Raw genomic sequence first — 19,852 nt, 5'->3', positions numbered from 1 at the left:
CACTAGGGATGCCTTGTAATAAATATGTGATATGTGTATCATTTTACCCTTCTAAAATCCAAATTATTCTGAACTAACATAGCATACCTGGCTCTAAGGGTTTCAGATATTACCTGGTAGACCTGTGTTTGGTTTTAGTAGTCAGCACCTTAGGGCCTTTGCTCTTGTTCTTCTCAGAAAGCGCTTCCTCCAGATAGCCTCTGGGATCCTTTCCTGACCACTCAAATATGTGTATACCTGTCACTTACTACCACGTCACTTTGTTTTACAATCTTTATGATACTTACCTTTACCTCATGTGATCTAACATATTTGTTTCCTTGTTTACTCTGTCTCTGCTGATGTGTTCTGCTCTTACTGACCTGATTCTGCTTGATTCCCCACGGGATCAAGCTGGTCCTGACCTAAAGGATGCAGCTGAGTAGCTGCTATCAAAATACATAAGGCTGCCGCCTCTCTCAGCACATCAAAAACTAAATGTGTGGTCTTGACTCTTGTGCCAACCTCCTGTCACCATAGAGATGGAGACAGAAAGTACTTTAAGTGGTCTCTAGGCCTGAAAGGGAGGACCTCTTAGCAGTGAGAGATATTAGATAATCATCAGCCTTCAGATTGTTTTCTTTTTTCTTCAAAGATAGATTTTGATTCATGTTTTTGGGACAGGAAGAAAGTTATGACCAGAATATCAGTCTGCTTTTCTTATGGCAGATAAATATATGGCAGGCATGCTTTCTGACACAATGCAAAAGATATGAGAATGTATAATTTCTTCCAATTTACCCCTTTTGCTCATCTATTTATATCTGGTTTTAAAGCATAATATCTATGACAGTCAGGCTCTAATCAAGATATTATAGCTTCAGTTTATTTACATGTGGATTTAAATATTTTTTCATAAGGACCAGTAGAGGCAGTTGCTAGTGGCCTTGATTCCAAAGGCCTGTGTCATTCCAGAGGGCATCCATATTGGTATCTATGGTCTGAGTCTTCATAACAGTTTAATCAAGTGAGAGTGTCCTGAGTTCCATTCTTAATCCTATTACTCAGTCACTGGGTCACTTTGAGACTGTTTCTTATCTGTGCAATGGGGTTGTGGTTGCTCTCCAGAGCTTATTGTATAGCTTAAGTGGGCAAACATTTGTAAAGTTCCTGGCACAGAGAAGGGCCTTGATCATGTGCATTCTCATCTTCTGCGGCTTCCTAGGACTCTTAACTTGCTCAAAATCATTTAGCTTCTTTGAAGTAATAAAGGGAATTTTAAAATCACTAATGTCCAAATATCTTTTATGAATCTGCTCAAACTATGTAGAATTTCTGATATTCAGCTGCTTTTGACTCACAAAGTGGAAATTTTATGTGGTTGAATTTACTACTCTGTGTGTCTGTTTCACAGTACAAGAGAGGGGTGGGTGTTCATAGTAAGGGGAACAAGGCATGTCAGTGCACTGTTCTGAAATGAAGACTCCATTTTAATTGGTCCTGTAAGAGTATTGGAAAGTTATAGTAGTCTTAACTGTAGGGCACGGACGATGTGGAAGGGATATGTGTGAGCAAAGCATGATGAATGTCAGGAGCAGCATACAAATACGGCATTGTGTAGACACCTGAGGAAAGTTAAGTTTTTGCTTTTAGTTTACTTTTATGTAAGATGGATTTAGTTCTTCATTAGCTGTATCTTTTTTTCATTAAAAAAAAAAAATCCCCAAATCTTTACCACTAGCATGTGTTCATAATCTGCTTATTTCATTGTCATTTTGAAATAAGGTTATAATTAAGAGTTGACAGTAGAGAGAGTGGAAGCTGAGAGAGTAAAGCATATGAATAACTTTCCATCAAAATTCAAACCTCATGTGTAATTTCAGTTCATTACCTGGGCATTAAAAAAAGGGAGAGGCAGTTTATCCTTTAAGCTAGCTTCTCATCCTTGAAAATTTAAAAATGTTAAGTCTGGTTCTGGAGGGTGAAAATGTCATTTATTGAATGTGAGAAGGATACATGAGAAATAGAAGGGGAAAAATAACAAAAAATAAGTTTAAGGCACATGCACTTTATTCAGAACCAGACCCTTGTTTTACTCAGCAACCTGTGGACTCAAAAGCTCATGCACACAGTGTCATGTCTCCAGGTTGGTTCTTTTGTCACCCCACGTTTTGCATCGAAGCAGTCATTTGCTTACAAATATCGATGAGGTTCAGAGGGTTGGCTTAGGATTTTATTTCTACATTGCGAGAGGAGGACCTTTTCTGCGGACACTGAGGAAAGGGACTCATGTAAATGTTTGGGGATCAAGATCCGACAAACAAGTCTTATTTTTTATTATTCTGGTTTCACTTGAAATAAACTTCACACAACATACATGTGATTGGCTTTACTTTAAAGGAGTAAAGGCCAGTTTGGTCCCATTCCCCTGGGCCCTTCAAGTTAGAGTGACCCAGGTGATTTGGATTTTTTGTTTTTCAAGGTTCCAGTATGTTATGAAATGAAGAAATGATGACATAGTTGAAAATTTTGGTATATTTTAATATTTTTACATTTAATAAATTATTGCTTTTTCCCTTTGTTTCTGCTTTTATTTTTTTAAATTAAATTTATTGGAATGACATTGGTTAATAAAATTATATAAGTTTCAAGTATCTAATTCACTAGTACATCAGACGTATATCACGTTGCGTGTTCACCACCCAAAGTTAAATCTCCTTTCATCACCATATATTTGACCCCCTTTACCTTTATCTACCTCCCCCTTCCCGGCTTTCTCTCTGGTAACCACTAAACTGTTGTCTATGTCTATGAGTTTTTGTTTGTCTTGTTCATTTGTTATTTTCAGTATTATATCCCACATATAGTGAAATTATATGGTTCTCAACTTTTTCTTCCTGACTTATTTCACTTAGCATGATTATCTCAAGATCCATCCATGTCACAGGTGGCAGTATTTCATCTTTTCTTATGGCTGAATAATATTCCATTGTATATATGTACCACATCTTCTTTATGCAGTCATTTAAGGACATTTTGTTTCCATGTCTTAGCCACCGTGAATAATGCTACAGTGAACATCAAGGCGTATATATCTTTACAAATAAAAGTCTTCATATTTTGGGGGTAGGTACCCAGAAGAGTGATTTCTGGGTCATATAGTAATTCTATTTTTACTTTTCTGAGGAAGCTCCATACTGTTTTCCATAGTAGCTGTATCAATTTACATTCTGACCAGCAGTGCATGGGAGTTCCTTTTCCCCCACAACCTCTCCAACACTTGTTATTACTGTCTTGTTGATGATAGCCATTCTAACAGGTGTGAGGTGGTATCTCATTGTGGTTTTGATTTGTATTTACCTAATAGCTCATGAAGTTGAACGTCTTTTCATGTCTGTTGGCCGTTTGTGTGTCTATACCAAAATTAACTCAAAATGAATCAAAGACCTACATATAAGATCTAAAATAAAAAATTGCATAGAAGAAAACATAGGTACTAAACTTAGGGACCTTGGATTTAGAGAGGATTTTATGAATTTGACCTCAAAGGCAAGGGAAGTAAAAGCAAAAATAAATGAATAGGACTACATCAAACTAAAAAAATCTGCATAGCTAAAGAAACCATTAACAAAACAAAGAGGCAATACTGAATGGGAGAAAATATTTGCAAACATCTCAGATAAGGTGCTAATATCCAAAATATATAAAGAATTCAAACAACTCAGCAACAGAAAAATAAAACAAAATAAAAATGGGCAGAGGACCTGAACAGACACTTTTCCCAACAAATTACTGATTTTTAATAAAACATGTCCAGAAAATACAGTTGAGCTCTTCCCAGGACAATTAAGGATATAACAAAGAAAAATGATAATGTACCATACACTGTGTGGTCCAGAAAAGGCATACAACTTTGAAAACCACTTCTTCCAATGCTATGGTTTCTATGTGACCATATCTATAATCTCTTTAGGAGGTAATGTGGAAAGTCTAAGTTTAAGGCCCTCTTCATTGGAGGTCTGGGCCCAATGGCATTCTGCTCTTAAGAAGGATCCTAGAACTATCCTGAGCTGGGCCTGCAGGGGGCTTCTCGGGACAGTGTTTAGTACTACTTTTGTTACTGTGAGCATGTTTTCATCCCAAAGACTTCCTTCATCTGCATTCCCTTCCAGCTATGGAATCAATATCTCCTCCTTCATCCTCCCCCAACCACTCCACCACACATCCCTCTTTCCTTTTTTAATAAAATTTTTGATATAGGAGTCTAGTCTTATTTTCCCAAACTTCCATCACTCTCATTTCTCTGATCTCTACACTTTGGCCCCTGCTTCTACCTCTGCTCTGAAATAGTCTTACACAGTTCCCCTCTGGCTTACCTAGTCAGATTTAATCAGAAAAATAAAAAAACCCTTTAGATATTCTAAGTAAGCAGAGATTTTATATAGAGAATCGAAAGCTCACTTGATAGTTGGAAGAATTGGGGGCATGAGAGTCTGGGGAGCTGCTGCCCAAGGTCATAGATTCAGGAAGTGCTTTGGTCACAGGGAGCCACCACCAATGGCCTCAGCTGTTTGCAGATAATTCTAAGGAAGGCATCTGGATGACACTAGCAAAAGATATCAGCCATCTGCAGATGCCCACATACTTACATAGCATCAAAGGGAGAATATTGGTGTCTCCTCTTCCTGCCTTGCAGAGGTCTCTCAAAAATCTAACCTGAAGCTGTGCTGGGAAAAAGCTCTAGAATATGTAGTTTGTAGGCTTTTAGTCCCTACCTTCAAAGGGATAGCTTGGATGGCGCTGAGAATCAACAGGCACTATCCAACATTGAATTTTCTATCATTTTATTCCTCAGTCTTAGGAGATTGTGTAGCACTTTCCTGCCATTCTTTTCTCAAATATTCCTCCTGAGCTCAGATTCCCTCTCTGACCCTTCTTGGATATCTGCTGGGGGCAGTACTGGATAGTGATTAATAGGACGAAAGCTAATTACCATTACTCTGCCTTCTCCCTCGCTCTCTAAGTCCTGACACCTCTGTCTTGCCAATTCTTTTCCTCAATAACTTCAGCATGCCTTCTCTACAGTCTTTCTTTTTATTGCCTTAGATCAGCTTTTGATAATTTTAGAAGTCAACAATATTTATCTGCTTAAAACTTTCTAGCCTCCTTCTCTTCTGTCCCCCACCCCATGCAGCCCCTCCTCTACATACCCTCATACACCGAACTACCTGTAATCGCCTGAATGTATCATGTTCTCCTTTGCCTTCAAGCCCTTCACTTACAGTTTACTCATCCTGGACTGTCCTTCCTCTGTTTTCTGGGCTAGCTCTTGTCATTTAGGTCTCAGAGAAGACTCCTTGGTGAAGCCTGGTCTAGTTGATCCCTTGCTTTCTCCTCTTAGAACCTTTGTCACATTGAGTTGTTGTTGCCTGTTTCTTTCTTTCCCTCTTTAGACTGTAGCATCCTCAAGGAAAGGAGCTGTGTCTTTTAAATTGTATATTCACAACCAAACACAGTCCCTGGAACACACACAATAGGGTTAATAGATATTTAATTTGACCCACAATTGTATTTTGAGCATTGGCCATGTACTATTTTAGCATGAAACAAGTCACCATTTTCTTGGATGTAGGCTAAGGATTGTATCTCTAAGGAGAAGTCATCTGAGCAGCAGAATGAACAATGAGGAGGGGGTAAACATCTGAGGATCTGGGCAAAGAACATTCTAGGCCAAGACACTAGCAAGAGTGAAAGAGATAAGTATGTGGTTGTCTGAGGCCAGAAAGGCTGTGAGTCTGCATCCAGTCGGGGAGAGGAGGAGCTGAGGATGCAGGGCCAGATCTTAAAGGGCTTGTGGGTCATGATCATGACTAACAGGAAGTCACTAAAGGGGAATGATGCGATCAAAATTATTCTTAAAAGGCTCTTTCTGGCAACTGTGTAGAGTATGGACTATAGGGCAAGAGCAGAAGCTGAAGACCTGTTAGGAGGCTGGGATTTTCAGGGGAGAGATGGCTATGGCTTTGATTAGGGTTGTAGCAGGGGGAGATCATGATAAAGGTGGTAAAACATGGGGCACATTTTGGAGGAAGAGCCTATAGGACTCGCTGATGGATTGATATGTTTGTGGAATTAGTGGCATTAAACAAGCAGTTTCCCTGCTACAGTTTATCTTTGTGTCAGGTTTATCTCCTAATTTATTTAGTTTTAACATGCTACAAGATTAATTTTAAGATAACTTAAATTTCAAAATCATATTGCTTTTATTCCCAATCAAACCTCTCAAGCTTCCTACCCCTGCTGTGTGTAGACCATAATATCCCTAGCCTTGCTCATTGCCCTTGCTCATCTGAACTTCTCACTTGCCTGCCTTTTTGCAGTTTTCCTCCCAACACCACTGACCTTCCCTGTTCCAAATCACCTGCCACTCTGTAGACACATGAGAGTCCTACTTTGGAACCTTAGTTGCTCCTTCCTCATCATTTCTCTTGGTCATTTGGCTGACTTTTGCTTATCGTTTAACTCAGGCTCACTGTTGCATCATTTATGAAACCTTCTCCACACTGGTGCCGCGTGCCCTGGCAGAGTCATCTGCTCCCAGCTTTGAGTTTTCATAACATTAACCTCTCTGCTCTTTGGTTTCCCTATGTGTAAAGTTGGGATGCTCCCTGTAGCTCCCTTTATTAGATGGTTGTGAGGATTAACTGGATTAATTGACTAAAGCACTTAGAACAGTCTGACGTAGGATAGGAGGTGTGAAACCCATTGTTTGTGGTTATTGCCTTGTGTCACCTCCTATTATAGCCCATGCCACATTGTCTAATTTCTTGCTTCTCCTCCCAACTGAACTATGACCCTGTGGGTTATCTTTATTGGCCAAACCTCTGGCATAACTCTTCTCACTTAATCATCATCATCATTGCCGTTGTCATCATCATTGATAATAATTAGTTAATATTAATGGACATTTACTAGGTATTAAGAACTTTCGCTCAGAGTACTTTCATTGAGTAGCTGGAGCCACAATTCAGGTTGTCTAACCCCAGAGCCTGCTCTCTGGACAAACATGATTTGTTCCCTTCTAAACTGAAGTTACTTGATAAACATTTGGATGGATAGATGGATGGATAGAAGGATAGAATAACAAAGAAATTGAAATTGTTCTTTCTCCACATCAAATTTACATAAAAATCCATTTTGAGTAGGTAAAGTCTAAATGGACATGGAAATTTTTCCACATTTTTTCATGTACAAGGAAAAAGGTAATTTTCCTTTCTGGCCATGGTTGAGGCCCAGGGACTGAGAGCTGCCTGCCACACTTGCTGTCCCACCACACTCACTGTCCTGCCACACTCACTGTCTTTCCACAATCTCAGTTTCACGATGCCATTTGTCAAAGGAGCTTGCTTTGGCAAACAACTTAGCTTCTGTGTTTGTGCCATTCTGAGGACATCAGTCAAACCTTTCGATAAAGGCTCTTGCCTCATTCCATTTTCAGCCTCACTGATCACAATTTTGATGCTGAGGCTGAAAAAGAGAGTGGATTCTGAAAACCAGTCCTTAAGGAGCAGGTGCACAGCCTCATGTTTGAGAGTACAAGGCTTGGAGTCCTTTTCTTGGCAGCAGAATTAACTTTCACATAACCTCCATGTAACTGTGAACTTGAGGAGCTGTTCCAAGTACTCCCCATATGAGAGCCAACTGTGGGAGGCACAGATTCTGTGAAGTTTCCTTGTTCCACTCAAGCTGTGTTATGCCTGAAAACCCTGTCTCTTTCCCTGCTCTGTCATAATAATATCTTACACTTGTGTGGACTCCTTTAGGAAATGTTTTATATGTACATTCTCATCAAATTCACACCAGAGGTATAGACTAAAGATGTTGTTTTTTTAGTTCATCAGATAAGAAAATGAAGACTCAGAAAAGATAAAAATTTCCCAGAGTCAAGCAGCTGGTGAACAGGATGACTTAGATTCAGAATCTTGTCATGGGGCTTGAGACTGTTGTGATTCTCCTGGCCATGATGCTTAAAACACCAACAGATGCTTGAGGACCAAGATTAAGTAATCTATTTCTTGATATCCCACTCAGTTCTTGCTGCTGTTCTAGTTACTTAACAGGTTCTCAGTAAATACTTGTGAAACTAAATTGAACAAAAGTGATACAAACTTTTTGCTACCACCGGGAATGGTAAATTTCTGCAGGACAGACTTTCTCACCAAGACTATTACCTTCTTAATTTGGCTGTGCCTTTTCTTGTCTTATCTATCATCTTATTTTAGGCAGATGTTCCCATCTTTCTTGGACAATATTTTCAAAGCTCTTCCTTTGTGGGTTTCAGTCAAAATTTCTCAGTAGGCTCTGGAAAGGATGTAAATAAGGGCTGGAACAGAATTTTATTCACCACTGTGAGAGCCTTCAGTGATAGATTTCAAGTGTGTAAAACAAATGTTTATCCTTGAACTGACATAGAATCATAGTCCTCTTCATCCTGAACTATCCCTTTGGGAAGTTAATGACAGTTCCATTGCCCGCAAAGGAACTAGTTTAGTTATCTCAGAACTGCAGGTCCTGAGGGGACTTTACAAGGTTTATGGTTAAATAGCTTTGATTTTGATAATCAACTCTAAACCATTCCAAGGATGGTTACATAAACAGAAAACCATTCTTTAAAATGCTGGATCACTTGGAAAAATTACTTGAGTCGAGTATAAGGGGTGACTTCTTTTCCTGTTTCCTCCCCAGCACTTTGGCCCTTGGGCAGCCCTTTGAGCAGAGTTTGGCAGCTTCCATCTTCAATAGCTTTGCAGATGTTGCACTTTTGGCAAGTGCAGTCATAGACGTAGAACGAGATGGCTGTGGTTTGGAAATAGGCCATTCATGTTGATAACAGGTATTAATTTAATCAGCCCCGAATTGATAACAGGTATCTCCCGTGGAAACAAAGATAATTTGTTATTGATTGCGATCATGTCTTCTGATGTAAACTCTAGGCTTATTTTGTACTGTGAAAGGCTGGTATAGCCTCATGCAATCTGAAGGAGACAGGAAGGGGAGGAGTAGAAAGAAGGGAAGAGAGCACCCCATGTACGCACGAGATGTGTTTACTCTATTGTTCCATTACCTGCTCTCTCTGGAAACTTTATAGATTAGCTTTTATAATCCACTTTGAAATATTTGCCGTTTCTAAAGCAGAAGCAATCTTTGCAGCTTTCAGGCAGAAGGTCATTTTATACAAAATGTTCATTCGTGTGCAACAAAGCTTATTTCTTCTGAAGGAACAAAGAAATAATGAAGGCTCCTTAAAAGTTGTTTTTCTCTAAAGAAACGATCACTTGATAGTTGGTGAATTATATGTGCCATTTCTATTGGAATTGAAAAGTAAAAAACATTTGTATCAATAAGGATTATTGAATATTATTAAACTCTCAGATATGACTCTGCAGCTTTAGCATTTCAGGGTGGGAGGGAAAATAATATTTTGGATTTTTTCTTGTCTAATTGTGTCCATCTCTCCAGGTTTTTCCTTTTTCCCAAGTTTATTGCCAGGTGGTTACCTAGTCAATGACAGGGCCTCTGTGTAGGCCTCTGAGATCCAGCTTTTCCCACAACTTTTTCTTACCTCCAAAACTTTTGTTTACAATGTTCCATAGGCTGGTACACCCTTTCCGTACCTTTCCTTCTGCTGGAAGAACATCCCATTCTCCTGTAGGGCTCAGCTTAAATGCCACTCTTGAGAAGCTTCCTGCCCTACTGTTAATCGCTTATCCCTTTTGCTGAAATAACTATTTTCCTTCCGCGTGTCCCTCACCTTTCTGTAAACCACTTTATGTTGTTGCATGTTCACTGGTGGTACAAGTCCCACACCTTGGAAACAGTCATCTGATAACTCTAGCTACAAAAGCAGTGAAGATTGATCTACACTGTTATAGAGTGATAAAAACTATCCTGAGAACAAAAGGGAAAGGATTCTAATGATAAGGAATGAAAAATGTAGATTCGAACATCTTACTTTTTAACTTAGTGGTTCTTAAACTGTTGTTTTTCAGACCCCTTATACAAGAGGAGTGTTTGGAATTAATTCTGGGGACAAATCAATCTCATTTTGTCCAGATTCCTGAAGATATCTTTTTATGTACTGATGGCAGTAATGAAGATAGAGGCTTTTAATTTTGTTTCTGTGGTCAACCAAATTTGAAATATGTGACTGTAGAGGGAATTTGGGTTTCCTTGTTCCTCACTTTTGAAGACGGTCAGCATGCAGAGTTCAAGCACTGCCATGAAATATGTTGCTAAGATGGTGTTAACCTCATGCACACAGTGGTTAGCAAAATGTGTAACTCTTACTCGTTCAAATCCTGGTCCTTAAAACAAAAGCCACGAAATCTAGTGTAAGGAAAAGATGAACCATACCACACTGGGCATGATTGTGATGGTAATTATTACTTCTCCTTGTTCTCTCCTTTAGTTATTTTTCTACACATTTTGCTCTTGTTGATTTGAAGGAAGTCTCATGTGATCTGTAATTCTGGAATTAATGGTGATTTAAAAACTAGCTCCAAGTTAATTATCAGTGCAGCTTAAATCCATGTAATGATTATAGATTTCCCTTAGAATCCACTTAGTTGAGCTTAAACATTATTTGAGAAAGAAGTATGTATTCAGTTCAGGAAAATGGCAGTAAAAACTCTGTATTAAATGTGTTGTTGTAAAACATTAGGTGAAATCCACTGAATATATTAAGTGCTTTGACATCTTCCGGTATTCCATTATAACAGCCCTTATAAGCCAACACTTTTAGCTTTATCATAAGAAATAAAAATAACCTTTTTCTTTACTACTCCATAAGTTTTTTATTTGTTTTGCTTTAAGAATTTTTGTCTATAATTGTCTCTCCCCCCAATTTTAGAGATTTTCATTAACTTTTTTTTTTTCATTTGTACACAATTTGTTCATTTTGATAGAATCAGTAGGAGTCCAGTAGCAAGTTACTTGGTGGTGTAATCACATTTTCCATTAACTTCCCACCTCTCACCACACATTCCTTTCTTTTCTCCTGTTAAGCAAAAATGTCCAGGAACAAAAAGATGAAATACAAATAGAACAAAAAATCATTTTCTTCTTCTGATTCAATTTTTACTTGGACTTGGTGTCCTAGTTTCCCCCTTCTGGACCATGACAAAAAGTTTGACCTCTTCGATGTTTTTAACACTAATCTTGATTTAAGTGTTTTAGAAGAGGAGATGGGAGACTGTGCATTCTGTTGTGTTATAGGGACAACATGAGGTCATTGTAACAAGAAATAAGATGTGATTTTAAGTGAAATGCTTTAATATCCTTGCTGTTCCCCTTGGCTATTTCGCCTTCACTACAGCTATAAATACTGTCCATGGTCCATGGCTGCTAGCATCTCTTATTTACAAGATAGCTTTTGTTCATATTTATTTCACTAAAAGGGAAGAATTACTTAGAAATATAAAGTCAGTGAATTGTGTGTCAACTCATGAATTGCAACTTTTTAACATTTCCATGCTTGTTCCAATTCCAAGATGTATATTCCAGTGTGTTGTTATCATTTTTGTTGAGTAAGGAAATGTTTTGGCATTAAATGGAGAGGAGAGAACCTGTAGATAAAACTGTTTCCCCTTACCTCAAAGCTCAGTTTTGAATACTAGTCTTCAAAGCCATTTTATTTCCAGTGCTCAGTTTTAATTAAAAACCACAGTCACAATTCTATAATCCCATCTGAAGATCCAAAAAGGGGAATTCATACAAGAGAAAATTAACTTATTATTATTAAAAACACACTGCCTTTCTAATAGATATAATAGAGTAACAGTTTTCCTCAGGCTCAGTGGCAGTTCCTTAAATAATAACTAAAATATTAGCACATTTAAATTGATTTTTCATACCTGCAAATGATAATCAAATTTATTTTTAAAACACACTTAATTTGAATTTGATGATAAGGATATTTGCTCAGGAAAGAGACATTATAGGCTATTCCTACTGGCAAACATAAGAGTTGGAAGTTGAGTGGTCTTGACTTTTTAAAATGATAATTCAATTTATTTTTATTTTATTAACTATAGGAACTTTTGTCCCTAGTACTCTGTTTTAGACAAATTCATAGCACATAATTTTCTTTCTAGATACTATGTCTTTTAATTCTTTTATCTTTATGAGTGTTTCAGAGGAAAGATTAGCTATCCTTTGTTTTTTTTTTTTTTTTTTTTTTTCCAAAAGGTATATAGTTCCTGAGGTACTGCTTGTCATTAGCATTGTGTATAAAAGCTGAGCCTGCTCTTGGGGATTTTCCCCCTGAATTCTCCTATAAAATTAGGTCTGTCTCCTACTGGCATCAGAGAGCAAGTTGGGATAACTCCATGGTTGACTACATGAAGGGTATAACCTTTCAAAAAGCCCTGTTCCAAAGTATGTATTTGTTTCACATGAGACGGCTGTTATGTGTAGCTGCCAGTTGACTATCTTTTTATGAATCATATTTCCTAAAGCTTTGTAGTGAACGCGATGGGAAAATACATTCATAAAAACAAGAAATATGTAAGATAAATTAAGTTAAAAAAGGCATGCAGCAAATTAAACTTGAAAATGAACATAAAAACTGTCCAGCAGTGTTCAAATTCTCATGTACTCACTGCTCCACACAAATGGTATTCTGCTAACCTCAGTAATTAGTACAATATTGCTGAATTGTTTCCCATGTGGTACCTACTCTACTGTCTTGTATTACAGTATTTATGGTTGAAATACATTTCATGTTGTGTTATATTTGAACATATTATAGGGTATGTATGATATAAATGTAGACACATACACATAAAATAAGTAAAATGTTATATATGAAATTACATTTCATGCTGTGCTCTTTTAAAATAATTTCTATTTGCCTGTCATTACCATCTTCTCTTATTTGTTAGTACTATATTGCTTTTTTGTTTGTGTAAATTTTCAGTTCTTCACTTTTTTTGATATTATCTGTCTTAGTCATTGTCAAATTTTATTTTGTTCATATCTTTTGATCATTTGTACATTTCATTGACATTTCTTTATAGATACCATGAAAAAGCAACTTCTATGTGTTTAAGTAAAAGTGTAAACAAAATATATGACTTCTTTGATAATGTAAATGTTCAGACATACATAATATTTATACATTCCCTATAAACCTCAATATATAAATGATTTTTATGATACATTCATAGAAATTCTAAATCAATTACATAGACTGAGAGAATAAACTCTCACAAACACAGATTTCTTATATTACTGCTTGTTATTTATCTGTCAGGGTCCATTTGCAAATTATGTCATGTGATCCCTGGAGGCCAATAAGCTGCACTAACTAGGATGATTCCAAGAAGACCCACTGAAAGCTGATCCAATGGAAACTTCAGCTAGCATATCCAATCTATTTAAATAGGATCTCTCCTTCTTTTTCTTTTTCCGTTTCTCATCTTCTCTATTTTATGCCCCTCTTCTATAACGTGTTTTATGTCTCATAGTGAAAATACATATGTACACAGGTTTTAAAAGATAAGTGAGAGTTGGGAAACCTTGGAGGGTTGGTGGGGCTCATTAATCAAGGCATCAGGGATGAGGTCTGAGATAAGTGGTATTTTTAGCCAGTGTTTTTCAAAGTTTAGTGGCATGAGAATCACCTGGAGTGCTTGTCGAAACAGATTGCTGGCCCATCACGAGAACTTCTGATTTTTTAGGACTGGGATGGGGCCTGAGAATGTGCATTTTTAACAATCTCAGGTGAAACTAATGCTGCCAGTGCAGGACTACACTTTGAGGACCACTGCTTTGGGGTCACCTTTTCGTGTTTTGGGATGAGGAAATTGGCCCAAGAGAGGGGAAGGGGCTTGCCCAAGATCTTTCGACTATAGTAGATTGCCTCAAGGCTAGAATTAGAACGGGATCTTCTGGCTCTAGCTTTATAATATTTCTTGCAGTCTGTTCTTTGATTGACCAGAGAAGGAAAAGCCCCTTCCTGACCATCTGAAGGGAGTGTGGGAAGCCAGATTTGTCACACCTCCCAGGTCCTGTTGGCATACAGCACTGTCTCTGGCCTCTTTTTCTTTGTATGCCATGTAGACAGAGAGGGCTTTAGTGCTCTATACTGGAGCCTAAAGTTACCTAAATATATTTCAGCCTCTTCATTTCTATGTTCAATTTAATAATTATTCATGAAACAAATCTGTGGATTTGTGATCGTTTAGAGATTAATACTGTCATCATTTTTTGAATCATGGCCTATTAAGCTCAGGTCTGTATAATATCAAGGAAAAGCAAGTTAAAGGAAGCATAGACTATAAGATTAACAATGAGAAAAATAGAAATGGTTGAATTTTTACTTGGATCTAAAGATTTTACTCTTTTCAATGAAATTTCAGTGAAGTAGTATTTAAATGAGTTTTCTGCAATATTTTCTAGCCTGCATTTTTATAATAACTTATTGTTGGCAAATTCAAATTAAAGTAAAAATGGTTTTGGTAGTTGAATAATTGTTAAGTGGAATTTCATTAAGTCGTTTTCATAAGAATATGAATTGATTGAATTTAGTTGGCCAAGAAGAATTACAATTGTGTATTTATAGATATTGCTTATTGATGAATTTCAGTGGCTTTCTTATTGGGATGCAGATTGTGAAAATGGCATTGATGTACCATAAAATTCAAATAAATTTCACCTGATAATTACATACTAGAACTAGATACAGAAAGAATTGACCTCGAGTGACTGAGAGAATTAAAATAAGTGTTTTCCAAATCATTAGGGAAAAAAGTTAACCCACTTAGAGTTGTACTCAATTCAATTCAATAAATCTCTACTTAAGGAATGCACATTTCTAGGTAGGTTTTGGAATCCATACTGGGCCTCAAGGGCCATTGTTTTTGAATTGTTATAAAAATGGGTGCAGAACATGTATGCCTTTATATGCACACAACAATAAATATTTGTTGGAAGAATTAGGGTTGATGATGAAGGAAAAAACTACATTTTGATACTGACGTTATCATTTTCGGTTTTGTGGGAGCAAAGGCACCACTCATAGTGAACATGCCATGAAATAATTTGTCATTTGGGGGCAATGGAGAAACCTCAGTCTTTCCATGTTGTTGAAATGGGCCCAGGCCACACTTGTAATTCTTCATGTTACTTTCTATTTTTGCAGCGTCTTGTGGAGGCTGCAGAAGAAGCACACCTGAAACATGAATTCGATGCAGACTTGCAGGTAACTGATTCTAATTTGAGTTAAATTGTTTTTTGTATTTGCTGCCAAGGGAGAAACACTATGTATACCAGGAATACCAGGTTTCAGGGATTGAGAAAGAAAGGCTTTTGAGGGGATGGTACAGAGGTGGAGTAAATGTGCCTGTTTTTTGATAAGACAGCATAGCGATCCTCAGCCATTTTCTACCGTGACAGTGACAGTGGGTGATAACACACACTCACATGCATGTAACCGATTTTGATGAACTCCTCCCCAGTGCTGGGGGAGTAAATCAGTTAACTGACAATAATTACCAGAGCTCTTAATGGTACATTGATAAGATATATAGCAGGTTATAGACACTTTGCTAGCAGCATTTGATGTGATTGAAAGCAACATTATGATGGATCTAATGTTGAATTGACTGTTAATTATATTTAAAAAAAATCATTTGCAGATGTGGGATTTGAACATCTACTTAATAAATTTCTTATAGTGAATCTCATATCTAATCATGGCACACCCGTGTCTGGTTGAGAAGGCTTTTGATGTTGTCTTGTATATAAAAAACAAAGTAGAAGGCAACAAGTGAATTGAATAATACTTGGAGTTTCCTTTGGATCCCTCTTGAAGGAAATTTTATCTGCACTGTCATGTTGAGTTCTGTGGCTTTTCTTCACTGCTAGAAAAACAGAAGGAGTGAATTTTAATCCTCTTAATCCTTAAGTGTGTGCTTTGATGGAATATATCTCTTTTAAGGGCATGCAGTCACAATTAGAATAGTGTTAATTTTACTGTGTTTTTATTTAAATGAAAAGATAAAGACAGACATAGTCTTCAAGCACACACACACACACACAAAAATGGCGATACATAAGATAGCCTTCGGCCGTGCCTCTGTCCCATGCATGCACCTCTTGTCATCATTCCCATCTATATTTTTTGCCTTGTGGATAAAAGAATGCACACTTAAATGGGGTAATTGAGGAAAGTTTAATAAACAAAATTTTCACAAATATATGATATGAGAAAACAACAAATGATAATGTTGTGCCTCAGGGCAAGCCACACACCTGGCCTGAGGAGCAAAGGGAGGGAGTGGTCTCCAGAAGCCAGGGATAGGAGCTATATGGAAAGGGCACTTGAAAGAGGGGTACAGTCACCTATGCTGAACTGGCAGGGATGGAATTTGCAGGGGAGATAATCCAATAATAGTCTGTAGCCTTCTGATCTCTTGCTGGTATCCACCATTGGCTGAATCCAACTGTTGGTGTAGCTGAGTTGGTTCAATCTCCTGAGGTATTGCACTGAGTGGGGAAGGGTAAAGAATGGATCTGCAGGGGAAGCAGAAAATACCAAGCCTACCATCTGGGAGTCATTTTTCAGGCATAATACCCCAAATGTGAAGCAAATAAAGTCAAGAATGTAGGCAAGTAAGAGGTTCCAGGGGAAGGTGGAGATTTTCTGGCACCTGTTGGCAACATTGGAAGATAAGAGGGGAAGCCAGCCCAGTCCTGTGAGCAGAGCTGCAAGAGAAGGAACAGAGGAGTCAGACGAATATATCAAACACCTTGCCTTCCTATAGCCACAACCAGGTGATAGTTTCGGGAAGATCCAGGGACCATTTACTGGTCATCTTTGACTTCAATGTGCCTCTTTCTGAGAGAGCTTGGACTTCCTAGAGTGGGCCAGAAGGGATTGTAATGTAAGCATCAGGAGGCATCTTTATAAGTGTGACAATTGTAAAAACATCTTGAATGTGTTGCCAAGGGAAACTGTCCTCCCTTTCCTTAGGAGTTCCTCAAGCTTTTTCAGGAATATTCTGGTACTAAATGACAGAAACTCCACTTAAAATCAACTTAATTGTATTATAATGTTGAATAAAATAAGAATCCATGAATCACTCTGATAACAAATAAAATAGATAAACAAATAGATAAACACATAAATACATAAATAATTGAGAAGGGAAAGCTCTTACCCTAGAATTCTAACTAATAAATATAGAAAACATGAAAGAGTTAGAAAATTATGGTAACTGATTCAGACAAGAATCTTCAGTGGATGCTAAAACTAGCAGGTGAAAAGCTTGCTGAAGAACAGAACATTGGCAGTATCAAAGGATCTGCCCACAAATTACATATTAATTTACATAATTACAAAGGAGAAAATAGCACTTTATTGTGGAGAAGAATTGCAGACACTGTCTTAAACAGGTAATCAAAGTTAACACCATCAATGATGAGACAAAGTGACATCAAGTACTTACAGATGCGATGACCAGGAAGAATACAATGTCGCTTATATGGAGTTCTTCCACAATGTGTCCAAAATGTATAACCTGAATCTAATCCTGATAAAACATCAGAGAAATCTGGATTAAGGAACATTCCAAAAAGTAACTGGCTGGATTCTTCAAAAAAAAGTCAAGATGAAGAAAGACAAATATTGAGGACTTTTTCCAAACTTAAGGACATTAAAGAACATGACACCTAAATACAACATGTGATTTTAAATTGGATTCAACCAGAAACGAAGAGTTGCATATGGACTGTACATTAGATATCAATATTGCATGTATGTTGAATTTCCTGATTTTGACCTTTGTGTTGTGTTTATATAAGTGAATGTCCTTTTTCTTGGGTGTTTCTGTACCCAACATTTAAATCCATTGGTCCAATAGGAAAGAGTAAGTTTGCAGGAAAGCCAAAAAGATTCTTGGAAGTCAGAACTGTTTTAGAAAATCTGTTTTTTATGGTTCATATAGTCAATTTTATTCTGAGATCAAGTGTCTAGTGAAGGTGTGAGTAAGAGAGGGAATGATTTAATTGACTTTAGAGGACTTTTCCTTCAGCAGAGGAAAAGTGTTCTGTGGTTTAGCTCAACTAACCTCAAGCTGCTCTTTTTTGTCCGTTTGATGCTATAGTTATCTTCCAAGAGTGTTCTGACTTCTTTCCTATTATCGAAAGTTTACAGTAAAATCCTGGTGTAGCACAACTGATTTCTTGTCAGATGTGCTGTAAACACAAATGCAGCATTGACATCTCTCAAAAAAATAAATAAATAAATAGAGGCTGACAAAATGAATCCTGGGAGTGTTATAGCTTTTGTTCTTTTGGGAACAAGGAAGGGGAGTCCAGTTGTATTTCCTCCCCCGTTGTCTGTTCTGTATGATTACATGAGAAATAACAAATGATACAGTTGTGCTCTGAACACAAGAGTAGATGTTCAAATAATCTGTCAGTATTTATAGAGTATCTTTCACTACCCAGACCTCAGATTTTAGTGAAATCTCTTCTGGGTCAGAGTAAACCAATTGCTCTTTTGTGGAAACCTATAAAAGAGGCCTTTGAGAGGGTGGATATATATCGAAGAATGTGTATTTGCTTAGATGAAGGCTTTGAAGCTGCAAAGCATCAGTGCTGTTAAGCACAAGTCCATTAACAAACAGCTTGGGTGTTAGCACCATTGCTGTCATTGGCGTAGCAGGTCTGTGTCCAGGATTTGAGTTTATTGCTGCGATGGTCCATTAGAGCTGATCAATTGTTAATCTAGGTTCTGCTGACCTCTTGGCAACCCTTGCCAGTAGATTGTTTTTTTTTTTTTTCAAAAAAATTTTAGAGTACCATCTGCTCACCGTGAAATAATGCTGAGGAGGTAGGTCCCTGCACTATTAGCTCAGGAAGAGCAGAAGGAGCTGGGAGTCCATTTTCCTACAGTAAAAAAAAAAAAAGTGTTTTCGTGAAATTACCTAAACCATGTAGCTTCAAGTTGTAAAGTCTTAGCTCCCTCTGTTTCCAAGAAAGAAAATAACCTGCCTCTTCTTTTACTTTAGTTTCGAGTCTGTATCATTGCACCATTCATGTGCTATTAAAAATAATGAATTTGTTTTTTGTTGGTAGAATCATCAAAAGTTACCAGAAAAAAAAATTCATGCTTCCTTTATTGTCAGAATTTTATTTTCCATTAAAATTTTCTCTTTTGGTCTCTCCAGAGGTTTACCTTTTCCCCCAGGGGTTTATTGCCTCGAAGTCGGCAGTCTCTTCTATGAGGTCCTTAAATAACATTAGATGTTAATGCCTAACAAATATTTAGCAAGTGGCAAAATCCAGCTTTTGAAGGGTAGCATGTGTGAACAACCCACAATGCAGAGTTCTCTCTAGACACCAGAGCTGCCTGGTCTTCACTGGCTTGAAAACTTTTCCTGTGGATATTGATGTCAGTTCAGCCCTTTGGCTTATACCCCTTTATCATGGCCTAAGGATTCTAGAACGACCTTTTCTTGGTTTTGTTCTTTATTTTCTGTCATATCCATTAAGGCAATTTTCTGTTTTAATTGTTGTAAACAGAGGCCTTGTTAAAATGGTATCTTCTCTTTTTTGTTTTATGCTTTGAATTAACGAGGTTTTTAATGTAAAGCACGTATGAGATTAATGATTATAATGAAAACAAAGCTCTAAAAAACCATGTCTTAATTATCACATGTGATTATTTTAGTGGTTAGCCTCATTATTTTGATGGCAAAATTTAACCTAGGGCTGAGGCAGGGTGGTAGGGGTGGACTCTAGCCCTGATTATCCTGTCTGTTAATAAATTTCCAGAAAACTAGGTATACATGTAGTATAACTCAGA

The 19,852-nt window shown here is 37.4% G+C and overlaps 1 protein-coding gene across 4 annotated transcripts in view; it reads left to right on the top strand.

Moving 5' to 3' along the window:
• Positions 1 to 19,852, top strand: part of CACNA2D3 (calcium voltage-gated channel auxiliary subunit alpha2delta 3) — a 790,850-nt gene that overhangs the window by 215,506 nt on the left and 555,492 nt on the right. For all 4 annotated transcript variants that reach the window (XM_036219353.1, XM_036219351.1, XM_016156350.2 and 1 more), the window contains one exon: positions 15,182 to 15,241. In XM_036219353.1, coding sequence (XP_036075246.1) covers positions 15,182 to 15,241 — 60 coding nt within the window. The remainder of the gene's footprint in view (positions 1 to 15,181; positions 15,242 to 19,852) is intronic.

Source organism: Rousettus aegyptiacus, unplaced genomic scaffold, assembly GCF_014176215.1.
Source record: "Rousettus aegyptiacus isolate mRouAeg1 unplaced genomic scaffold, mRouAeg1.p scaffold_m13_p_4, whole genome shotgun sequence".
In the NCBI taxonomy this organism is placed as follows: Eukaryota; Metazoa; Chordata; class Mammalia; order Chiroptera; family Pteropodidae; genus Rousettus; species Rousettus aegyptiacus.
Note: the sequence above shows the minus strand (reverse complement) of the source record. Positions and strands in the feature narration are given on the sequence as shown.